At 31.3% G+C, this 26,456-nt stretch overlaps 1 protein-coding gene and 1 long non-coding RNA gene across 3 annotated transcripts in view; one reads left to right on the forward strand and one right to left on the reverse strand.

Moving 5' to 3' along the window:
* LOC145293112 (uncharacterized) overlaps window positions 1-16,206 on the forward strand; it is a 166,257-nt gene extending 150,051 nt beyond the window's left edge. The window contains exons 4-5 of one of the 2 annotated variants that reach the window (XM_080139493.1): window positions 2,077-2,097; window positions 15,695-16,206. In XM_080139493.1, coding sequence (XP_079995619.1) covers window positions 2,077-2,097; window positions 15,695-15,771 — 98 coding nt within the window. In that variant the 3' untranslated portion in view covers window positions 15,772-16,206. The remainder of the gene's footprint in view (window positions 1-2,076; window positions 2,098-15,694) is intronic. The other variant, XM_080139494.1, reaches the window with a different exon arrangement.
* Window positions 1-26,456, reverse strand: part of LOC145293113 (uncharacterized) — a 40,043-nt gene that overhangs the window by 10,192 nt on the left and 3,395 nt on the right. The gene's annotated exons all lie outside the window — the stretch shown is intronic.

A 26,456-nucleotide genomic window follows, 5' to 3' on the forward strand; every position in this document is an offset into this window, starting at 1 on the left:
GTTAATAAAATATAAACCTTAAGCAAGACGCTAATTTAGAGAGTTTTCCAACATTTTCAGTTTCTTCCAACTATATTGGAGGCGAGATAGGATAAAGGGGCAATGAAACAAAGAAAATAATATGGTGTTATGAGCTAATTGAAAAGTACTTTGTAGTGAACCTCATTCTATCCCAAGCAACTTCGAGTCTTCTTGCTAGTATAAAAATAAAAATGTAAGCAGATCTGTGTTCAAAATTAATTGAACTAGATGTGTTATTATCCCAATATCCAAGGAGTGGGGTGCGAAACCCTGCATGTCCCAACAGTAAAATAATACTGCATAGAATAAAACCAAACTTTTTTTAAATGTTCGCCCACAGCAGTCCTCCCGGACTGAGGACTTTTCTCTCTGGAATCAAAGTTAGTCCTAAAGAAACATGAATAAAAGTAGTTGACTTTTACTTAGGCTGTTGACATCTTGCGTACATCTTGCGTACATCTTGCTAGCGACAGAAAAAAGAAAGGCTAGATTATTCAGATTTGGGTCGTCGTCCATCAATCTTCATTTAGCATTGATCCTTAAGTCACTTAATTTGATGACGTCACTGTCAGAAGTCATATTGGTAGCTTTTTTTAATTTTTATTCTTTTTCAACCAAACAAGACATGTTGCCACTTGGAACACAAGAGGTTACCATTTGGGATCGTGTCTTACAGGAGACTGGGGAGTTGAGTAGTGAGATGTCTGTTCATATTACATTTAAACTTCTGCAGGTTAATACATTCATGGAAGCAGGAAACAGGAGGAGGAGGGTTAAAAAATCTAACAGAACAGAGGGAAGAAACTAACAGAGTAGAATGGATTCTGGCATCTAGGAACCTCAATGGTGAAGGAATCTTGCAGCTTGTCAAGTAAGTTGGAAGTATTACATCAAAGGGGCACAAGTGTTATAAGTTCATTAGAGCATATTCTATTAGAGTATTTGTAAAACAGGCATAGGGATGCGACATTGTGGCGATGGAACAGAGATTGGAACCTATTAGATTGGAAACTCTTTTCTGGACCTTGTCCAAAGAGGAGAGACTTGAGGTAGATGTTCCAGCTCAGATGTGGCAACAATATTCCATGCATGAGCGAATTGTAACTTTGTAAATATATAGGATGCTCTTTGTAGTGCGTTACTCAAATGGAACCAATACAAAAGGAGAATGCGGGGAAAAAAGGTTTATTTCAGTAGAGTAATGGATAGTAAGACATAACTAATCTTCAAAACAAGACCATCAGATAATAGAGAGTTCACCATGTTTAGTTCTGTGATTAGTAAGTCTTCAGAGGAAAAAGGAGAGAAGTTAAGACACTTCATTACAATTACAAGAGTTTCTGTTGGCTTTTAACCTTAAAATGTCCTCCACAATTAAAAAAATGGATATTGAAAAATATCATCATTGTTGCAAATTACAGAAATAAGAAATTGAGACGCAAATCTCAAAGCACTACAACAAACCGAGACGTCCTGGGTGCTTTGACCAATGCAACAAGCTGAACGCATGGTTAATTGTATGAATGAGAAAAAGATGTTGGTAAAAGATGATGCCTAAATTCAGCAGATGCTCATTGACCACAGTTTTTTTTCTTTACCTCAACTTCATTCCACCACTTGTCTTAATTTTATCTTTGCATGTATCTTCTAAAATACATTTGAACTTTAGATTTTCAGCCTTTGAAACAACTGATTCAGATTTTCAGCATATGAAAGGGACTGGTTCAGATTCGAAACTTGAACAGCAGAGCCAGTAATCATGTCATCTACCTGGGTTACCGCAATAGGATTTTTGGAAACTCACCATCTATGGTCCGTCTCAGCAGATTGTGTCTGTATATATATATATAAACATATATATATATATATATATATATATATATATATATAAACACATATATATATATAAACATATATATATATATATATATATAAACATATATATATATATATATAAACATATATATATATATATATATATATATATATAAACATATATATATATATTGTCTGATACTAATGCTATTCTCTTGTTCTCCCTTTTTCATCTTGTAGAATCCAGTGCAACTATCATTGGTAACGTATCCCATTGTCGTTGTCATCGTTCTGTGCATGAATCTGGTCCACTGTGGTTGCCAAGTAACAAGATTTTGCTGTGAAATACTAACTGATAATCCGTCCTCGGCCTTTAGGAAATTCTTCATTGCTTTCTTTTTCATTGTGTAGCAAGGAAAATAAAACATTTGCATTTTTTGGATAATTCGAACTACTCTTCTCATCTTGGATTCTATTCTCATAACAAGTGTTACCGCAATCTTCTTTAAATAGTCAAACATGATAACATTTATTTCGAATTCGGAAATCTATATGGAATTTCAAAGAAAAAGTTTTATTTCATCTATTATTTTCGGTCCACCGTGGACCAAAGTTAGAAATTTTAAGTAATTCTTAATTGTATATTCTTAGAAGTTTTAAGTAATTTTTAATTGTATTCTTAGTATCGATTTTAATCTTTATCTTCCAGAAGATTGTCACTTAGAACTGATTATTATTTACCAAAGAGAAAACAATTAAAAACCGACAATATAAAAATGTATACTATAATATATATAAATTTAATCGTTAATTCAACAGGGAGGTTACATCAAGTAGGAGTGCAGGATAAATATGCTCTTTATAGACCAATAGATAGGAGCAATAAAAACCTGTTTTCTCCTGTTAACCTGGTAGAGTTTTTTTTATTCAGAATTTATATACAATTTATTTTTCAACTTAATTTTATTACAATACACACACACGCATATATTAAATTCTACTTAAGTGGCCATTGTTGCCCAGCATATGCACTGCTTTTTTGAATAACATCCAAGATGAGAACAAGATAATCCAAACAATACAAATTATCAATCCTCATCTCAAAAATTTTGAACACAAAATAAAGCATCTCCATAATCCCATCAAGCTTCAACTAATCCACTAATCTTCTACATTTTTCATACAAATCTAATTTTTTTGGAGTGGAGTATAAACCTACTAATCTGAATAACGCTTAAATCATATATCCCCCCACATTGAAGTATTCTTTAAATGGATAATGAAATCCTTTAAAAAGAAACCTTTCAAACTCTTGTATAAAAGAAAAGTATTATTTCAGTTGAGAGGGGTGCATGATCAGCTCAATGGATGCAATGGGGACTATGGAATCTGGGATCAGTTCCATTGCCCTATTGGATTTATTATATTTAATTGTGCCCTTATGTCATTTGGAAAGTTATAAGCATTAAATTTCATCTCGGCTATGGATAAAAATAGCAACTTGTGTTCAAGCAATCGTTTACAACGAATCGTTTTACAAAAGATTTTGTGATAGGATTGTGGCCTGGGGTCAAATCCTAGACGATAAGTCATCAATTGCGAGATTCAAAACATAAGCCGAGAGTTTTTTTTTAACTGACACTTGCTACTAAATATGACTGGTGTTTATTTACAATGGTGATCTTTTAAACTAACGCATTTCAGGTGAAAATATTATTACGTAATTACATGTCATGGTGAAATTAGTATAGATTCCAAAAATGACAAAAAATGATCCAGAAGTTGCACTAGACGTATTAAAAAAAATCATCTACAATTATGTTTTGTTTAACAATGATGTGCCCTTGATTAAATTCAATTTTAGTCAAGAGAGATAAGTTAGTTTGCCATACTGAACTGGTCGCCCAATTCTTCCACATTAAAACATATGATAAAACCCAATATTCAATAAAATCTATATTTACTTGTAATTATTTTTCTACTTGATTATCTTTGGTAATTTTTTGAATTCATACTAATTTCAACATGGTATGTAACAATATTTTCACCTGAAATGTGTTGCTTTCAAAAGTTGTAATTGCAAACAAGCATCACATGGCTTTTCAAACTAAATTGTTCAGAGAATAATATTTTCATGCTTACATTTTAAGATGCTCATATAAAGAAAAATTAAATTTATAGAATGCAATAGAATGGAGAAATGAAATGGATGGACACAAACTTAAGTAAATTAAGATGGAATAAGCAATTCACTTGTATTAATATAATATATAACTACAATATCTCCAGTGTGCACGTTTGGAAGTCAAATGACTGCCTGACAACCCAGATCTTCCATTTGAACATGCTGTCACAAGTAAGTACAATATATATATGTATATATATATATATATATATATATATGTGTGTGTGTGTGTGTGTGTGTGTGTGTGTGTGTGTGTGTGTGTGTGTGTGTGTGTGTATTCCATATATATACATCCTATGTATTCCACATATATATATTCCACACACACACACACACACACACACACACACACACACACACATATTTCAACATATTTTTGAGGAACATACATGTCTCTGAAGAGTTGTTTAGTTGTCTTCCACTATTCGACAAAACATGTGCAAGACGTACTTCATAAAAAAATTAATAAAATAAAAACTATGAATGTGAATTATATACATCTTTTAGCTGTGGAATGATAATTAATGGCACACACACACACACACACACACACATATATATATATATATATATATATATATATATATATATATATATATATATATATATATATTTAGTATAAATGGTAATTAATAAAAACTGAAGAAAGTGCTCAATACTGTTGTAGAGCAAATATGCGTTTTATTTTTTATTACTGTATCTTTCTGTTAAGTTACATTATTGTTTCAGCTACCCGGCCGGTTTTTTTTTTTGGCCGTCTGTAGCTTCTGTAAAAGTCTGAGGAAGCTACAGACGGCCAAAAAAACGGCCGGGTAGCTGAAACAATAATGTAACTTAACAGAAAGATACGGTAATAAAAAATAAAACGTATATATATATTGTATTAATAGAGTTGAATCTGCATAGTTTATTCCACTATCATATCTTAATTTACTTCAATTTGTGTCTATCCGTTACACCTCTGCATTGGATTACCTTCTATAAATTTAAATTTCATTTATATACACACTGAACAATGCTTCAATAAAATTACATTAATCTCTTAAGAGATTGACTTTGAATTACTCATTGTGCCATATTGTGTTTCAGCATTAAATGGTTGATATGCCATAGTCTTTTCAGCTTTCGTCTTTTGACCGTTACATTTTTTTTTTCGAAAGTAGCTTACCATTCATCCATGTCTGGTATAATATGTGCTCATTAGAGAAAGGTGGTATTTTTGGTTGACAATTTATCATCCATCCTTCCCCATGCTTAAAAGTGCATGTTTCCTTAGTTGGAGATATCATCCTGTTGTATATAGGTCATACTCTCAAGTCAGCAGTAAAACAAAAATGTCTTGCATGCAATTAAATATTATATTATTCAAGAAAAGGTGCTTCAAAAGAAGTTAAAATCAATGTATTTTTTAACTGCCAAAAAAATGTACCTGTTTAAAACTTAGAATATGTGATTCGTATCACTGCACATCGAAGTGGTATAGCAGCTATTTTCACAGCTATTGTGGACTTGTTATGCTGTGTTAGACTGTTGTCAAAGTTGTAAAGTCAATTTTAGAAGGTATGAACCTATCTGTCAAGCCCTTTGCATAAAGCAATAAGTATAGGAGAAGGAAAACTCTGAGGTAATAGCAATCACATTTAGCTTATCCAAGTGTTTCTTCTGCTGTCCTGGGTTTCTCTTTGATATTAAACTTACCAAGTAATATGGGATCAAGAGAAGTGATGCTGGAGATTACACAACTATTGCCTCACTTTACACTTTTATGACAAAAGGAGGCCATATATTGAAAATAATATAACATGTAATTTTATATATTAGATGTTAGTCTATAACTCCCACAAAGAAAAACAAAAAAAGACAAATCTATATGATGTACATACCCGTGACGAAATGAAAATATCATATTCCAAAAATCACGAAAATTGATCAAGAAGTTTTTATTTTATTAACGAAAATCATTTTTAAGTGATTAATGGGAATTCGTAGGCAAGGCTGATTATAAACTATTTTTGATGAGTGTTTTAAGGGTGAGTTACCCAGTAATAAATTTGAGTTTTTCCCATGCCTTTCATTCCCATGTTAAGAATGGCTTTCTAAAATCTTGCAAGTTTTAATTATTTACAATTATCTCCCCTGTTCTTCAAACTATGCCAAAATGGTGCCGAGAGATTGTTGATGTGGTTCAGCCATAAAATTTGATCTTCTTTTTTAAAATAAAACTGCCTGATCAATTCATTGTTATTTATTATGTTAGTTTACATGCAATACAGAAACATAGCAAACTCCATGTAACAGAAAAACAATTCAATAAATACATAATTCAACACTTAACAAAATATGATTATAAGTTAATTAAGTTTAAAAGTTCATGTCAACATTTCCTTTGTTGCCGTACCATTCTAAATAATCGTTTTCAACGGCCAGAATTAAACATAATATACTCAGGACATCAGAAAATTTCACCCGATGTTCTGTTAGCTTGGAAGGCTCAAAGCCTTCCTTCAGATAATTTCGATGGAAGGATGTAGAGCCAAGTCGAATTACAAATTTGTGGAGAAAACCTACGTTAATTATCATTATAGCTTTACTGATTAATAAAATCAAGTATTTGTTGAATCAATCCATAATTCAATATTTGATAAAATAGGAAAATTATATTTAAGTTTAAACGTTCATGAAAACATTTACTCTGTTGTTGTTCTCATCATCATCATCATCATCATCATATGAATCCGAAGATTCTAGTGTTGGCATTGGTTTTTCCCAATATTATTTTAGTAGAATAGAATTCTTTCTAAAAAAAAATATCAAATACTTACAAGGGATGGGCCATGTAAAGGTTGCTAATATCCTAAGTGAAAGGGATTTTGTGGAACAAACTAGATTAGAACTTGGAATACCTAGAATGTCAGTCCATACCATTAAGCACTCGACCACGATCACCTACCTATTGCTGTACTAAAATATATATATATCGTCTTCAACTGACAAATTAAGACTAGTAACTATATTTAGAATATGATGAAATTTATTTGGATGCCCTACTGAAATAGTAGGCATAGAAATACATTCTTTGAATATTAACGATTGGCGAGATGTGCATAGAGCCAAGTCAATTCATGCTGTTCTCCAGTGCATTGTGAATAAAGCAGTTGAAGAAGTCTCAAATAATAATCATTCATCTCCACAACGATTGCCTGGAATATAAATCTGCCGAGAAGAGCCGTATATTTTGATCACTTGCAGTCCTCTGCTTACTCTGTTCCATGTCCGGAGTTTCTTGCCAATTCCGTTATTGACGAGAACGTAAATTGTTAATTGCTTCACCAATTGCATTCAAGACAAAAGGCAGCCATTTATTGGAAATAATATAAAATGTCAGTTTATATATTTGGTGCTAATTCAAAACTCTTCATCAAAGAAAAAACAATAAAGAAAAATCTTCAAGATGTACGTACTTGTGATGAAACACTAGGAAGTTTGATTGAATTATCATGCTGGCTTAGCAGGCCAAGATCAGGCTTAAAGGGTTCCTTTGGATAATGGCAATGGAAAAGTGTTCAAAGAAAGAATCAAGTTAGTTAACAATGATCCCTAACACGGATGACTCCCGTTCTGTCTTGAGAGACAATGAATGCCCTCTGTAAGAGTTCCTGTGTGTGCAATTGTGAAGCAAAGGTTGTGGAATACTCAACCTCACCTCTCCTCAGTCGGCACTGCTTGGTGCCTTTTGCAAGAAATCCATGACAACTGGCCGAGATAAATGAAGTGCGCAATTTCATATTATAAATATTTTAAAGAAATATTATCTCTTTATATTTGTATCAAAAACTCTGAATGTTATTTAAAAGAAATATGGTGCTAAATAACGCCGGTCATTATATTTAACTGAATCAGAGTAGTTAAATCAAATTACCAGTGTTATTTGGAACTGTGTTTTTTATAAATAATATTCCAAGTTTTGGTTACATGTCATTTTTTAATGGGCTCTACAGTTACAAAAAAATTAAAATAAAACCTCTGTTACAAAAGGTCGCATTAAACATACCATGTAACCAAACGTTGTCCTCAAAAGAAGAATTTTGCAGAGGAATTTTGGCTCAGTTTATTTATCCATCCAGGTTATCCAAATAAATTTGATTTGAGATTTGCATTGAAATTTGAAAGATGTATAGAGGTTTGCCAGCAATTTTTGTTGCAAAAAAATTGTTTTAAAAATATCCATTATACATAAAAAATAAAATGCTTGAGCAATCCCTTCCTAATTATCTGGTAGGGGCGCCTAAGGCAACTAGCAATGAACTAACCCTTTCTCAAAGGGGAGAGAGAGATCTCTTAGGATTGACTGGCAATTGTGATAGCAAATAAGCATGACAAGCAGTCCATCAAGCAGTGCGGGTCATAACGTTTTTCCAATATCAAATATTTTATATAACAAGAAAGTGGCAGAAGAGTCTTTCTTTTTCACCAACAGCAAACAAAAAGCAGCCAACAAATTCCTTTACAAGCAAACAGATTTATAATAGAAACCAACTTTTTTGTTTGTGCTGAAAAACAATGGAGTTGATTACGTTTTCAACAACCAAGTTTGAATATTTCGTTTATTAGTCTCCATTTAATATAAGAATTGATGGGTTTTTTTTTTTCTAATTAGAACTAATTTTACCTTAAAACCGTCGGATTTTTTTCCTATTGTTTTTTTTTTTTTTTTTTTTTTTTTTTAATTTTTAGGTTGAAAGTGGGTTTTACTGTTTAAATTTAACATAAATCGATCTTAAATGTCAGATTTTTAACAAGAATGATTTTATCCAAATTATTTTTTTACAGAGTAATAAGGGGGAAATTCTTTTGGATACTTGGTGTGAGCGGGTAAGATTTTGGAAGAAAGACACAAGTCAGTATTTAGTTGAAACAAAATATATTAAATAGAAAAGCAAATATAGTGACTATACATCAGTCCCATTGATGGAATGTAGATGCATGATGGTATGGTTCATGCGTTATTTTCCTTGAATTCATGAAAATACAAAAAAAAAACGATTCAGAATTAGACAGTTTATTATTTGTGCGTATTACAAAAAAAAACAGATAGTATGGAAAATTTATGCCATGTTTCATTGTGATGATTTCGTTGAATTCAGAAGAAATAAGAATTAATAAATCGATTCAGAAACATATAGCTTTCTATTTGTGCGTATTAAAACACAAACAAGATAGATAGTATGGAAAATGTATACCATGATCCATTGCGATGATTTCTTTTAATTAGAAAAGAAAACAATGAAGAAACGATTTGGAACCATAAAATTTGTTATTTGTGCGTATCAAAACACAAACAAGATAGATAGTTTGGACAATGTATACCATGGTGCATGTGATGTTTTCATTGAACTCGTAAAAAGATAACGATTGAGTCAATGCGATGATTTCGTTAAAGTCAGGAAAACCGTAATCACACAGCTTATTATTTGTGTGTAATAGATAAATAGTATAGACTATGCATACCGTGGTTCAGGCGATGTTTTCTTTAATTCGGAAAAAAAAAACAATAAAAAACGATTCAGAAAAATACAACTTGCACAAACCAGCCAGCAGTCCATGTGAGAGACAAACAATTGATAACCCACCTTTTTGTAAGTAAAATTTACAGAAACACTTATAATCACTAAAAAATAATGATAGAAGAAAAACATCAATTTTTATATCAAATAGAGGCTATCACAAAAGTAATAATATAACATGTGCTTCTTAAAAAACAAATGCACATCTTTAAAATCCATTAAATTTTGGGATAAGTTTTTGTATCCTAATACGTTTTGATAACTCCACGTGATTACATCAATCATATTTCATTTGCTAAATCAAAGAACTCCGCCATTTTTTTTTCAAATTCCAATTACATGTTAAACAAATATGTTATTTTCTAGACTTTTTTATTTTTAAATGTTCATTCGCTCCCTTTCATGAGGAATCTACTCTAAAAAATTATAGGCAACATCTTTTAAAGTAAGGTGGCCAACTCAGAAAATTATCAGGACATGAAATATTTATTTTGAACGTTATTTCACATGCACGTCATAGCAGCCGAATAGCATAACGGTTAGAAGTGCCGACTGTCATCTAAGGTGGAGTTTTAAACAAGGCTTGATGTAGCGGCAATGATGAGCTATGATACAGCGAAACAGTACTGTATGTGGATGAATATATATATATATATATAGACATAAATATATATAGATATAAATATTTATATGTATATATATGTATACATATAGATATAAATATATAAATATATAGATATCTATATATAAATATATAGATATAAATAACAAAATATATAGATATCTATATATAAATATATAGATATAAATAAATGTATATATAAATATATATAGATATATGTATACATATATATGTACATATATATGCATACATATATATACATATACATGCATACATATATATACATGAACATATATATATACATATGTATACATATATGGATACATATATATATATGAACATATATATATATACATATATATACATATATATACATGTATACATATATGCATACATATATATACATATACATGCATACATATATATATGAACATATATATATACATATATATACATATATATGCATACATATATATATGAACATTTATATACATATATATATACATGTATACATATATACATACATACATATATATATACATATATATACATATATATACATATATATATGTATATGTATACATATATATATATGCATATATATATATATGTATATGTATATATATATGCATATATATATGTATATGTATATATATGTATACATATATACATACATATATATATATTTATATATAAAATATGAAGAAGTAATGCTATACACACACAGATATGTGTGTGTGTGTGTGTGTGTGTGTGTGTGTGTGTGTGTGTGTGTGTGTGTGTGTGTGTGTGTGTGTGTGTGTGTGAAGAAAAACAGTCAAACACATGACTGTAATGCTAATAACAGCAATTACATATAATGGACAACATTTTGAAAGAATCTAAACATTATTTGGACTATGTTCAGCATGGTGTTCAAACGTGTGCCTATGTAGGTAACCAAATCAAATGTGATGCATGTCAAATATAGATGACTCTTATGTTTTGTGTTCAACTTGATGTTCTTGTGTAGAACATAGTTGCATGTGTTTGTCGAGTAAAACAAAAGGAACGGTTTAAAAACTTGTGAAATTCTCAACAATGAAAGTGGTAAGTTAACAGATATCAAAATTATTTTTTTCAGATTTTCGTTCACAGTTTTATTACAGATCGACTACAAAAAAATCTACATGTCGTCTGATTGGTCCAATTCATAAAGCATCTACAGATCATTTGATTAGTCAAATTTACAAAATGTTTACAGATCGTCTGATTGGTTGAATTTACAAAACATCTACAAGCATTACCAAATTTGAATGAAACATATTCCAAGTAATATTATAACACTAGCAGGTTTGCTGTGAGTACACCACAATGAGTCATCGTATCTTTATCTTAATCTGTGTTGTGCTATACTCTCTACAGTTACAACTCGAATCTAAGACAAGAGAATGATGCACGCGGTATAGAAGGCTAAGTATTGCTATTAAGATAATATGAACACCTAACTGTTAACTACGGGATACAGCACTTCTATATATACAGTGTTCATTGGTTCGTTACTTCTTAGAATTAATGAAATCGGGTATGAAAACACACATACTCCCACAATGAGCAACCGGACTTATGAAAAAGAATTTTACAAACTATCTTACAAATATACCAGGTAAACCAAGTGCAAAGGAGATTCAAACAATTGCACTTAAAGGGACGGTTAGAATCTTAAAAAGATCTCTCGGTTGGAGTGTCTAAAATAGCAGGTGTATGTTTGGCATCTGGTAGGATGCCCCATCCCTGGCTTAAACAAAATGATAAGAAAAATGAAAAAATAGAGAGAAACAACATTATAGAGCAACGTGGTATGTGTATTTTCACACAGGATTTAATTAATTGTAGAGTTAACAGTAACTATAGCAATTGTTCACCAGTAGAATTATGAATATTACTCTAAAGATTTTTAACTCAATGAGTACTACATTTGAATTAAGCAAAGGAAAAAAACTCACTTTAAAAGGAATACGAGATGTATGCTGTGCATAGACTCAAGGCTTTCTACCGCTGATTTGTCATGAATTATGACAAATTCATAATCTTAGTTGAATATCAAATATTGACTAAATTTTTGCTGATCCAATTGGCCAATGCTTTAGACAAAAGTCAAGTGAGTTGAGGAATAAACAGCTGATTTCAAGGATAATTACTACACCAGGAGACGATATTCCAAACTGTATGAGCAACAACACTAAGAGACAACATCCCAAATCACAGTTTATGTGAGTATGGCCTGTCCATAAAAATACGATATGAAGACATAAAAACATAAATATCTGAACACGAAAAATTGAGAGAACAAATTAAATTTATTCCGTCTCTGATACTAATTTTTTCCTCGCCATCTTTTATGCAGCCTTAAATTGAAGACACCCAGTTACAAAATCGTTACAGATATGCGAAAACACTTTACCTAATGAAAGTGCAACAACAGCTAATAAAGAAATATCGTTTTATATAAAACTTTATTGTATTTGCTTTTTTTATTTTTATTTTTTCATTACTAAAAACATTTTATATATTTCATTTGCATTTCTGTATTTATTATTATTTTTATATTTATTTTGTCCGCCATATTTTTTAATGTATTTTTTCTATATTGCACAAAACAATTTACATTACATGAAATTCTCTTATTTTAATCATTTATAATACATATATTTTTGAAGATTTTTTGTGCTTTATTTTTAGGGAGTGGTTCAAAAATATTTCCACAATATATATATATATATATATATATATATATATATATATATATATATATATATATATATATATATATACTTATTTTAATATTTTAGAGAAGGCCAGAAAAACATTGGTACCCTTGGTTTCAAATCCGATTTAAGGGGACTAGTTTATGGTAAAAAAAATATTGGATTCCCTTCAGCCTCTTTTTATATCTGTTCTTGAAGAAAATATTAAAAAAAAAAAGAAAATTATTTCATGTATCCACATAAAATATGTTATAAGAAGATATAATCTTTTGTGCATCAATTTTCAGTATTTAATTCCAGTGATCAATACGTAATTTCACCAACTTATTAACCAGCAATCAAAATAGCATAACGGTTAGAAGCGTCCACTGTTGTCTAGGTCGAGTTTTGATTCTAACTTGAGGTAGTCATTATCTAGCCGCAATGAAGAGCTGTGATACAGCGAAACAGTCTGTCTATGGATGACTATATATATATATATATATATATATATATATATATATATATATATATATATATAGTCATCCACATACAGTACTGTTTCGCAGCTCATCAGTGCGGCTAGACAGGCAACTACCTCAAGCCAGGATTGAAACCCGACCGTTTATACGGCAGTCAAGGCTTCTAACCATTACGCTATTGGCGGCTGCTTGAACGAGTAGTGAGTTTAACGATGTTTTGATATCGTCCGAAATACCTCCGCTCGATTTGTTTATATATATATATATTACTTTAGAAACCATTGTTTTGCATGTTTATTTGTTTTTCTTTTCCAAACCGTACATGATGGCTCATTTTAGTTCAGCAATAGTCTAGGGATAGTTTTGATAGTCATTATATTTGTGATAGCATTACAGATGGTTGTCTAAGGTTTATTCACATCTCCTACTGAAATGATAATCACCAAAATGTCCTTCAATACCTACGTTACAAAATTTTGCTTTTTTAAATATTTTACTGGGGAGGTGAAATATTTTTTCTAGAAGATTCAAGATATGCTTGTAAAATCTTAATTGTATAAATAAATGGAGAAACAGCAGTCAAAAATTAATCTCTCGATTGGAAAATAAAGAAATAATCGTTGGAATCTGCTTTTTTTCTGTCGTCTATTTACAAACGCTCTAGAATTATAAATTAAAATCTATTGAACTTAAACACTGAAAGTTTGACTACCAATTGGAGGTAATTCTTCAAGGCTTATGGGAGCTAATTACTATCAGTAATACAATTTTCGCTACAAAAACAACAAAAGAATTACGACATGAATTGATAAGCGATAAATTAGCACATAATTTCAGAAAGGCTTTTTGTAGGGTAACAGTTAATGCCCTCAACTACAGACTCGGTGTTCGTATGTTCGAATCCTGTCATAGTCAGCCACACCAATAAGTCGTAGTGATGGCAAAACACGTGTTCATGGATAACTATTTTATCTATAGATAATACACACACACATATTAAGAGGTATATTTGGAAACAAAAAATAACCAGGAAAAAGTGCTCAATACTTAAGTAGAGCTAAATATGTTTTTTATTATTATTTCAACCTTGGGTGTATTAACTTAATTCATTACAAGTTGTTTCAATAAACGGGATAAAGATTATCCGCTCATATCTTCAGATGGTTTAAGTTAAAATAAATAATAAGGAAAAAAAAAATTTTATTACATATGACCAGAAAAGTGGAGAGGGGGAAGAGAGGAGGGGGATGAAATATTAGAGAGAAAAAATATATAAATTAAATTAGAAGCAATAAAGAAAGAAAGACATTAGGCAATGTCACAAAACAGTGTTTATGGGTGATATGAGAAAATAAATCTGTGTAGGCATTAAAAATATTTCTTATTTAAACATTATTACATGAGGAATCATTTCGAGTAAAAAGTTAATTTATTTTACTCATCTAAACTCGAAAAATGCACGATTAAAATGTGTAAACACTGAATAAGTAAAAAATCAACATGGCTGCCACTAACAAGTTCATGGAGCAAATAGCAGCCTTGATCTTGCGATCAAAAACTATAATCGAGTGAAACGAAACGAACCGACGCAAACTGACATGAATAAAAAGAAATTAGAAGGAAAATAATTAATGCAACTTTTATTTTTACTTATGTAGAATGAATGCAAGAAAAAAACACGAAAAATAATTTAAACAACTTTTAAACAATTTTTATTTTAAGTTAATTTTTTTATACTTTAGAATGAAAAATAATTTAAAGTTTTATTTTGAAATATTTTTTTAATTTAAAATGAAAAATTATTTATGTAGAATAAATGCACGCGATGCAGCAAAGGATTTCACTGAATTTATTTTTGCCCACTCACTCTCTCCACATAAATTTATAAAGATACGAACTAAACAGATTCACTGAAATTGTGTTGATTCGTTCCGTTTCACTCGATCTTGGTTTTTGATCGCAAGGTCAAGGCTACTCTTTGCTCTACGAATTTGCTAGTGGCAGCCATCTTGATATTTTACTCATTCAATCTTTACACATTTTAATCGTGCATTTCTTGAGTTTCGATGGGTAAAATAAATTAACTTTTTACTCGAAATGACTCCTCATAGATGTTTAAATAAGAAACATTTTTAATGTCTGCACAGACTTATTTTCTTATTCACCCATAAACACTATTTAGTGACATTACACATAATTACATAAGAATGGCTAAGTAAATGTTGCATTTATTTCAAATCTGAGATTATATTTATTTTATTTTATTTTCTCTTTTGTAGGAAGCAATCACATAGCAATGTCCGTGATGATGCTGAGTTTTTTCGCCGGAGTCACTTCCTTTTTACAGATCGCTTGAGCCGTAGTACAGAACTTTTTTTTTAAGAATTAGTCCATTGTTTGCCTGACTTTGTTATTTAAAATTTCGATCAGGGAGAAAATGTTGGTAGGAAACACATATACATATAAAAAAAAAATATTTAAAAAAATATATATAAAAAAAAATGAAAAAAAAATGAAAAAAAAATATTTTACAAAAATTTGAACTTTTATTTTACTTTTTGATTTTTTGCATTCTTATGATTGAAATTAATTTAGACTTTAATGAAATTTTTTGCATGTGGTTTCTTATGAAATGAGTTATGAACTTCTATAAATACTTTTTATGATTAGATATTATCATGGTTAAATAAATATATACATACTTTTATATTATTTAGATATTATCATGGTTATATATGTGTGCGTGAGAACGAGAGAGAGCGTGTGTGTGTGAGAGAGAGAGAGAGAGAAAGTGAAAAGAAAAGGAACACAAAAAAACAACATCTTCAAAATAAATATTTTATGAAGTTAAAAGTTGAATTATTAGGTAAGAGATTGGACAATAATGTTTGGATATGAAATAATGTTCATTTTAAAATGAAATAAAAAGTAATAAAACACGATAATTAATGCATAAAAGTAATAAAAAAGTAACTAATGCATAAATTTTTTAAAATGTAAAGAAATTTATACGCATACATATTCCACGCGCACGCGCGCGCGTGTGTGTGTGGTATACTGGTATGTTTTCAAAGAAGCTGCTTAGTATTTAGAAAGATCTTATATATGTATATATATATATATATATATATATATATATATATATATATATGTGTGTGTGTGTAAAGTATATATAGGTGTGTGTGTGTGTGTGTGAAGTATATATAGGTGTGCGTGCGCGCGCGTGCGTGCGTGTGTGTGTACGTTAAAAGTTATATGTATAACTTGTGAGCTGGAAACAATGGCAAGTTGCATCTCAGGAAAAGGGCTCTTCTCACTATAGACGTGCAATTTTCACCTATACAATGTTATCGTTTTCAGAAGCAGGTTGTATATATATATATATCAAGTCAAGAGATGTTATTGACCTATATATATATATATATATATATATATATATATATATATATATATATATATATATATATATATATATATATATATATATATATTGTGTGTGTATGTGCACGCGCATGTCTGTCATAGTGACTTAGTGTAACGTTAATTACAGAAATTGCTGAGTAAAGTTTCTACAGCTGCAATTCTTTCTCTACTGTGTTATGCATTAAAACAAATAATTTGATCTTTTTAAAGAGTTATTTTTATTATTTCTATTAATATTTATTCATACAGACACAAATAAGCTTCGCTACACTGGCATGACAATGTTTCAATCTGTAATTATTACTTCTCCTCGAGCTTTTTCATGAACACCTAAATGAAAAGGCAGACAAATAAAGAATTTGATCTTTTTAAATAATTATTTTCTTGCAAACCAGACAAAAGTAGAATTTAAAAGAGAGTAAACGTCATTATCTAAATTGCCTTTAAATTTGTCCATTTAAAACATAGGGATATGATTTTTATTAATGTAAAAAAAACTATTATTATTATCAATTTCATTTTTTAGCATTTGAGTGTTTTGTGTGTGTGTGTGTGTGTGTGTGTGTGTGTGTGTGTGTGTGTGTGTGTGTGTGTGTGTGTGTGTGTGTGTGTGTGTGTTGTTTTTTTGCACAGAATTTTTATTCCATCAAATATTTGTCATAAGAAACAATAATAAATATTGTATACATACAAATATGAACAAACATATAACATCGTACCTTAACGTATTTACTATGCAACTAATGAATAAACATCAATTAATGTTAGTTTATTTAGCATGCTAGAAAATAAGATTAAACTTATTATTAAGGTAGAACTAGATAACTATTTCCTCGTGTCTATAGTCAAAAAACATTTTTACAAAAATCTTTTTGGAGAAAAAATAAAATAAAATGATAAAAAAAAAAAACTTTTTTTAATGCCCTCTGTAGATAAACACTTGTTATTATCTTCATTTATTCATATTTCACTGGTCTTTTTAAAAAAAATCTTTTTTAAAGAAAAAGAAAAAGAACTTTAAATGTACGTATTTGTAATAATTGCGTGTGTGCTTGTTCATAAGGGATTTGGCCTGTTTAGGCATAAGACACAATCCACTTCCAACAACAATCTCCCACACTTTTAGCAAGCAATCTATCTATCTATCTATCTATCGATTTCCTCATCTATATTCTTATCTGTCTATCTATCCTCCTTTCTATAGTCTTCTCTATCTATCTCCTTATTTATCCCTCTTTTTATCTCTCTGTCTGTCTATCTATCTATCTATCTATCTATCTATCTCTAATTATTTCTCAGTACGTTTCTTTGCTGTTCATTCTAGATATAAGTAAATTAATTTAAAAAAACATATTAAAAAAATAAATGCACAAATTCTGACACTGCTTTTTTCACGGCCACTAAATAAATTCTTTAAACGCAGCATATTTCTAGAACTTGGATTTTCTAATTATTTCAAAAAAAATAAATAAAAAATAATAAAAAAATTTAAAAATCAAAAATAAAACAAAAAATTTAAAGGAATAAATACTCTTTACTGTGGATACTTAGATAAATAGAAAACAAAAAAAAAAGAATCTATGTGTGTGTGTGTATAGGTGTGAATTTTGTTTCTGTTTTGTAATAATTCTCATTTTATCATACGCCATTTGCAGAGACTAAAGATCTAACATTTTGTTTTCGCCTTTTTTAATGGTTTCAAACAACAGCTTTTCACCTGTAAGCAATTTTGTTGAACCTTTCTCTAGTTACTGTTCATGGCAATTATGATATAATAAAAATGTTTGAAAATGTTACAATTGATTTTTATTATTATTATTATTATTATTATTATTATTATTATTATTATTATTATTATTATCGATGTTGTTTTTTTGTTTTATTTTGTTTAGTTTTTTTACTCTTTTTCACCCCAGCTTGAGGTCAAGAACTAAAGATTATGTCTACCAATATCACAAAATATTCAGCGTTCCTGAGTAGACTTTGGACATCTGTTACACATTTGTTCTGTAGTTAGAAATAGATCTAAAAGTGAGGCTTACTGATTTTCATAATCTGGAAGACAGGTCGGGAACGTGACTGTCTGTGCAAAGAAATGAGCTATATAGAAAGTATGTGTCCTGCAACCCGCTGCATCCGTGTAACTCAAGAAGCCAAACCAACTACAGTAGTGGACATTAAAATCACCAAATGTGTGTACCTGGGTATTAGTATCTGAGAAGAGTATTGCAGCCTCACTGACCACCTTACAATCATTAAACCTTTATCCTCGAGTAACCTTCTGGCCTTGATAAATGGTGAGTTCCTTGTAAAAAATGTATATACTGTCAGAGAAATGGTTGATATCCATTCTGAGTCGAGTTATCGATTCATTTTGAAACGGTTAGAGCGGATTGAGAAATGTAGGTTAGTTTCGCTTAGTATTAGGATATCCGGAGAGTTTATTAGAAAAAAAGATTCTACATCATGTAGCTTACTTCTAAGCCCAGGAATGCGATCCTCAAAGGAGGAGGCGAATTGGTTTAGTTTGGGTAGGTGTCTGCTATGTTATGTTGTTATGAATTATAATGATCAATTAAGTGTGTGTGAATAAATGGAAATGGAAAGTTACTTACATAGTGTTCAAAATGGCAATGTACAACTCCTTGACCATTGTCTGAGAGTTAGTTGACTCAATCATAAAATAACCCTAACAAGCAAGGCCTAAGTTTTAAAAAGCATGCTAGAAGCAGAGTAGGATGAAGCAGTGTCTGAAAAGTTTGGTCATACCAAGAAATGACAGTGTCTCGTTTTTTTTTATTTAAGATTTCATGGTGAACGAAATTACCAAATCACGTGACACCAGCAACGTCTTGCATAAAAAACATTTATCTCATATTATTGCTAAAGAGACGAAATAACGTATGTGAATGGGCGAAAATGGAAAGTTACTTACATAGTCTCAATGGTAGCGATGCACCATCCAGAGAAAAATTATGAAGAAAGTCGTTTGGTTATTTGATCATTGTCTGAGAGTTGAGTGACTTAATCATAAAAATAACCCTAACCAGTAAGGCCCATTAGGGTTTATTTTTAATGGAAATCGCTACAAAAAAACGCATGAATCAACTTTCTGTAAGGAGCTAACAATAACAGAAAGACAGCAGAAGCCTATTTGTAAACTAGCTCTGAGCAACGTCAGGTTGCCTTGCTGGGCAACCACTGTGCGTCAAGTGCGATCGTGGGTGTTTGACACTTGGTCAAACATCCCAGATTACCAAAAAATGATAAACCATGTCCCTTGCTGGAGATAACAGAAAAAGTAACCTCCAATGATATTTGTGAGCGACAAAAACCTAGCCAGTATGTCTGCCAAACCGATCATCTTTACATTGAAAAAGAATCTAAAAAAAGTTTATATTGAAAAAAAATCTAAAAAAAAGTTTTGTTATTTTGCTAGCAAAAGATTGACAAACGCATGTCAGCGTCAGACTCTCCAGAAAGTTTGGATATAACTTGAATGACGCAAGAAAAGGTGGCTGTAGGAAGTGAGTTAGCTGATAACTAGGGCTGCGACAACATGTTCTTTTCATCTTTTTAACTCTGGAGCATATATCCGTTAATATCTTATATGTTTTTATATAGACAGATGTGGTTCTCGGTTGATTAAATGTATCTAACTGTGTCGGATACATACTCGAGAGTTAAAAAGAATAAAAAGAATATTCTGTTGTCACAGCCTTACTGATAACTGATTTTCTTTGGAAAGAAAAAGAAAGAAAACAAATTGATATTTCAGAAAAAGAAAGAGAGAGAAAAGGATTTCGATAGAAAGAAAAAAATAGAAAAGAGAAAAAGAGGAAAAGGAGAATAGAAGAAAAAAGGTAATTTTTAAGTGACGAAGGGAGAATTAGCCGTGTTCATAAAAACCAAAGTCCGGCTGGAGAGAGAGTTTTTTCCTTCGGGCAAGCCAGGGTGCAGGCTTCTGCCCTGTAGCACCTTTTCCTCTTCCAATCAACCCAAGATACAGATCCCCAATTTGTAAATTCAAAGAATCCGAAAGTTAATTTTGAAATTCCCAAGTGCGAGAAAGGTATTTGAATTTTGTTTTCAGTTGAAAATCCTGCATCCAGAATATATATTTTTTTTTTACTTAAATGCATTTAAATCATTTAACTTTTCTTGCACAAACTATATATGGAATTGTTTTGCGCAAAATATTTTTGTTTATAAGAAAATGATCTTCGAGTTTTCAATAATTATTAATATTAATTAACTATTGATTTCGAGAGTAAGTCAGTTGTTCCAGAGCTACCCTGATACCCATATTGCAGCTAAGAAAACAACATATCAGCCATTTGCACTTGCAAAGGAAGAACTCAATCACAACGTCTGAACACAAAAATTAACATGTTAAAGGTATTGCCACATGGACTCAAATTCATGCGCATTTGGTGCACTCTGAGCATCAGAGCAGTAATTTCCAGTGACCAGTGAGTGTCTGATTGTCTTTTGAAGGGCCCATCATTAGACAAAGTAAATGTGTAGCCACTGGCACTTAGGGTTGGAGCACATCTTCTTCCCCATGTGACCGGCCCTGCCCCAGGGTATTACATATTTACCTTAGTCTCGAAAAGACCAAGACTATAAGCAGGAGGAAAACAATGAGCAGGAAGAGAGTTCCACAAGCTTGGAGTTTATTTGAAAGAAGCTACTGGAATAAGAAGCTGTATTACAATTAGGTATCAAAACAGTGTATTGATGAAAGCCACTAGACATACGATTCAAACAAGCTGGAACAAAGGAAGCAGGGAATAGACCAGACAATTCTGAAGAACACATGCCAAAATAGTATTTATAAAAAAGACGTAGACTAGCAACATCAAGTCTGTGAGAAAAACGGTGCAGAGAAGGGGAGGGGCGTTGTATATGTGTGCTCGTTTACCTTGTTCTTGTTAGTGTGTATATAGATGTGCGCGAGTTGATGAAAAATGGTATGTCATTGAGTCCTTTTCTTTGCGACTTACTCCCCCCTCTTCACTAGGAGAGGAAGGCTGAAGTGGTACGTTTTGATGTCTTCCAGGTATGGTTAGTGAAATTTGTCAAAAAATTTATTTTCTTGATTTAGGAATTTTTAAGTTGGCACCGGCTTATTCCTTTCACAGGTATGTGTTACTTTTTGAAACTTGGAAAGACTTTTTGTTGAAAATACTTTAAGTTAATACCTTCATGTTCAAGCTTGGTAGCTTTAGGAAATGATGATGAGAGTGTATCGAAATGAACCTGAGAAAGAAAGGAGGTAAGCAATTGGAACCATTTGCGTTTTAGCATTCGTTTGAATCGTATCTTGATGTCTAATCTACACTTCATGCTATACTTGTTATTACAAGCCAGAAAAGATCAATGGACGATGTATGAAACTGATTATGAGAGTTAAAGAGGGCTGATAGTAATGCAAGATAGCGGACCAATGAATACAAATGTTCATCAGCCGAAATATGACAACAATGCTCCAAATATGATCTGGTACAAGATATGTAGAGATAGAGAATAACGTCAGGTGTGAGAATATATTTAGAGCGATTGAAGAGATCGATTTTACAAGAAGCAGAAAATAGTATGAAAGAGGCGATTTAATTGAAACTTTCAAAATAATTATTGGTTGGTCTTTATACGTGCGTGTGTGTGTGTGTGTGTGTGTGTGTGTGTGTGTGTGTGTGTGTGTGTGTGTGTGTGTGTGTGTGTGTGTGTGTGTGTGTGTGTGTGTGTGCGTGCGTGCAATGAGAATATTTAGTTGTATTAGCCCGCTGTTTGAATAAAACTAAGTCTTTAAAAGGCGAAACACACATGTCCATGGATGAGTCATTAATATTTATTTATGGAAATCGCTCTAGACAAAGCATGAAATCACTTGATGTAAGGAGATAAATATAACGAAAGATGATTATCTTAAAGACAGGAGATCCCTATTGACCTTGGTCTTGAGAAAACCTCAGTCAACAGGGTCTTGAAAAGACCAAAGCTATAGGTAGGAGAACAGCCAGCAGGAAGAGAGGTCCACAAGTCTACAGTTCTTGAAAAAAAAAAAAGCTAGAATAAGAAGCTGTATGAAGTATCAAAAAAATGAATTCATGAATCAAACCATCTGGAACAAAGGCAGCATGGGACAGATCAGACAATTCTGAGGAACACCTGTCATTATAGCATTTGTAGAAAAGATTGAGACGAGTAAAATCATGTCTGCACTTTATCAATAACCCTCAAGTGAGACAGATTCATCAGCCAAATATGACAAAAATACTTCACAAAGTCGATAGTAAAACAAAGGTTGCATCATCATCATCATCATCATCATCATCATGTATACTTCTAAATTTAAAATTAAAAGTTTCAGTACTGTGACAAGGAGAAGTTTAAAGCAACTAAAAATGATACCGTATCGAGAAAGCAGAGAAAGATTGGTGTTATTTTGGAGTTTTCCTTTTCCTATGTTAGTTAGCCAAAGCTTTTAAGTCTAATCTACCTTACTATTTAATCTATAGATGGAGGAAAGATATATAAAATTTCAAAATTACCACCTTATTTCCGTCTTTATCTTGATATCCTCTCCAATAGATGCCCCGAACAATGAATACAAATTTGCTTAATACGCCATACATAGTCTGATAATAAATTTGTAGAGATAAAGAATAGCCTCAGATGTGAGAAACTATTTAGAGCGATAGAGAGAATAGATTTTATGAGAAGCAGAAAGAGCAGTGGATCAAATGTATGAACTCTTTGCAAGAAAGATTTGTATTTGTTGTGTTTTTACAGCATCACTTTGGGTTTTTTTCTTTTTAAAAAGAGAAAGGTTTACTCTGGAAATTATCAAAGATATTATGTCATCTCGGTTATATTTATATTATATTTACTGATTTATATGCGAAAAATGTTTGGAAAATCTAATAGATAAACGAAAATTTGTAATTTAAATGTTGCCTTTGGTTGTGTAACCAAAGGCAACATTTAAATTACAAATTTTCGTTTATCTATTAGATTTTGTTCATACATCACTTCACCATCATGGTATCCTACATTGCTCTCAGCGTTCTTAAATACTCATGTATATGTTCATCAGTTATGCTTCAAGCTAACTACTTCTCCCTTTTAACAAATTTACAAGTTAGATGATGATTTAAAAGCTGCTGGATGCGCGATAATTGCTTAGTGTTCTGAAAGGCATTTCTGTTTTTATTTGCACTGTCATGGCCGATCTCATCTCCGAGGGCAGAAACTTTCATAGGTTCAAAACAAAACAACTCTATCTTGCATATTATTTTTAAGCTGAGGGATGCATGTGTGTCAGGAATATATTATTCTCATTGCATTTGTGTATTATCATTACTACTAACGAATACAACACGTGTGTTATGTAACGTTGTCATTACATTTCAACACAAACACAATGTTGTATATGAAAGTCTCACAAAGAAACAAAGGAAAGAAACTCGACTCAACTTTTTTAATTGAAATAAACTTTTCAAAATATGCATATTTTTCTCCTCGACACATCTCTCAAGTCCAATCGTCATCACGAGAGTTATTTTTTCAAGTCTCTTGCCGGCACGTACTTTGCCTCGCTGTTGCTATCCATGTGGTTCCTTTTTCTCTCCAGTTTTCTTTCCCTTATCTTCCTGTGACGTCACTTCGTGCACCAGCTTAGTCACTTGCATACGTGTCATGTCGTTGTTGTTACATACGCATCATCAACTGTGTTACAGTTAGAAAAATAAAAGTTAGATAATATTGATTAATATATTATATTTAACCTTTATCTATGTAACATTAAACGAAACTTCATAATAATCGTTTTTGTAAAAGTTTAGCTTTGGATATGTGTGCTCTCACCAGTGAGTGATTAGAAAATAAATAAATAGAAAATAAAACAAATTCTTTTTATACATACGTTGCACGAGGTGCTTATATGTTCGTGTCTTTCTTACATAATCGATTCTTTTCATTGTTCATGATTGGTCATAATCTTCTTATGGCTGTTGACTCCTCATCTGTTTAGCTAGACGAACTAAACTACTTGTGCATAAAAACACAAGAGAGACTTGCTAAGTTTTCAATGGTTTTATTTACAGAAAGAGAGAAATTTGCTCATAAAAGACTACGTAACTAATTAATTAATTCCTTCTTAACTTATTTTTTCTTCATTTAGTCTTAAAAATGGGAATTTAGAGATGCAGACGGGCAAAATCCCGAGGTACCATTCACTTAGATTATCTCTACACTGTCAGACACATTTCATCTGTATTACTACACGGCTGAGATCGACTAGAAACTCTTTGCTCTTTTGCCAGAACACATGACGTCATCTGTCATTATATTGTGTACTCCTGCATTTTCAGCGTGTTTTGTCTAGAGAGCTAACTTTTGACTGCCCTGATTCAATCATGCCACCTGTAGCTGGGTATATTTCCATTTGCACCAGATTATCTTGACATGTACTAATGTGACCCTCACCAAAATTCATACTAGTTAAAATCTCGTTTATGTATCTAGTGTTGGAAAAAGATAACTTGTAACATTTTAAATGCTTACACAAAAGTTTGCACGTGTCATTTTATGTACGCACATACTTTTGGACATGTACATTCTTCCAGTGAGCGATCAAGTAACCAAGTTGAATAAAGTCTCTTTTATAAATACATTTGCATGCTCTTTGATTCTTTTTATTGTTGCCTTTCATGTGTGCGTAAACTGTGATCTTCTGTTTAACTCAAGACAAGTCTACTCATGAATGAAAACATAATTGCTAGATTTACAAGGTTTTATTTAGAGAGTTTTCTCCTTGGAGGAGGGACCTTTATTACTAATTTACTAATTAATCATTTACTTAAATTTCTTAACTTAGTCTTAAGGGTGAGTATTGAGAGATGCAGATGGGCAAAATCCTAGGCTGACATTCGTTTAGATTCTCTTTACGATGCATCTCATCTGTCTCACTTTCTGACTCGGGCTGCTCAGCATTCTCTGTTCTATCTTCAAACATGTGACGTCCTTTTAATCATCATATCCTTCCCTTGTATTTCTAGTACTTTTTGTCGAGGGCGCTAACCTTTGATTCCTGCTTCAATCATTCCACCTGCAGCTAAATATATTTCCATTTGCCACCTAGTTATCCTGACATGTATTAATGTGACCCTCGTCAAAATGCATACTAGTTAACTCAATCGGTACTTACCGGTGCAGGGTGCCAGGAATCAGAAAAATCAGAACTTTTTGGAGTATGGAAATAGTATCAGTTGGAAAATTTTGTGCCTGAAACGATTGTTGATATTGTTGATATTTGTTTTTGTTTATAACTTAACTTTTCATTACAGGTTCTTATGATAAAATGATAAATATCTATTGATGTTACCACTACCAATATAATTAAAATATATATACTCCACCCCAACCCCACGATTGTATGTTTACATTAAATAGGTTATTACACGTATCTGAAAACCAAAACAAAAAAAAACTCTATAGCTAAATATTTAGATTTAAGAAGAATCAGACTCGGTAATTGTATCCAAATCAAGAAAAATATTCCATCAAATGATTTTTCCTGATTTCAATATTGATACTAGGAATTCTTAATAAAAT

This window comes from Euprymna scolopes, chromosome 14 (assembly GCF_053919585.1).
Source record: "Euprymna scolopes isolate OS-2025 chromosome 14, ASM5391958v1, whole genome shotgun sequence".
Taxonomy (NCBI): Eukaryota; Metazoa; Mollusca; class Cephalopoda; order Sepiida; family Sepiolidae; genus Euprymna; species Euprymna scolopes.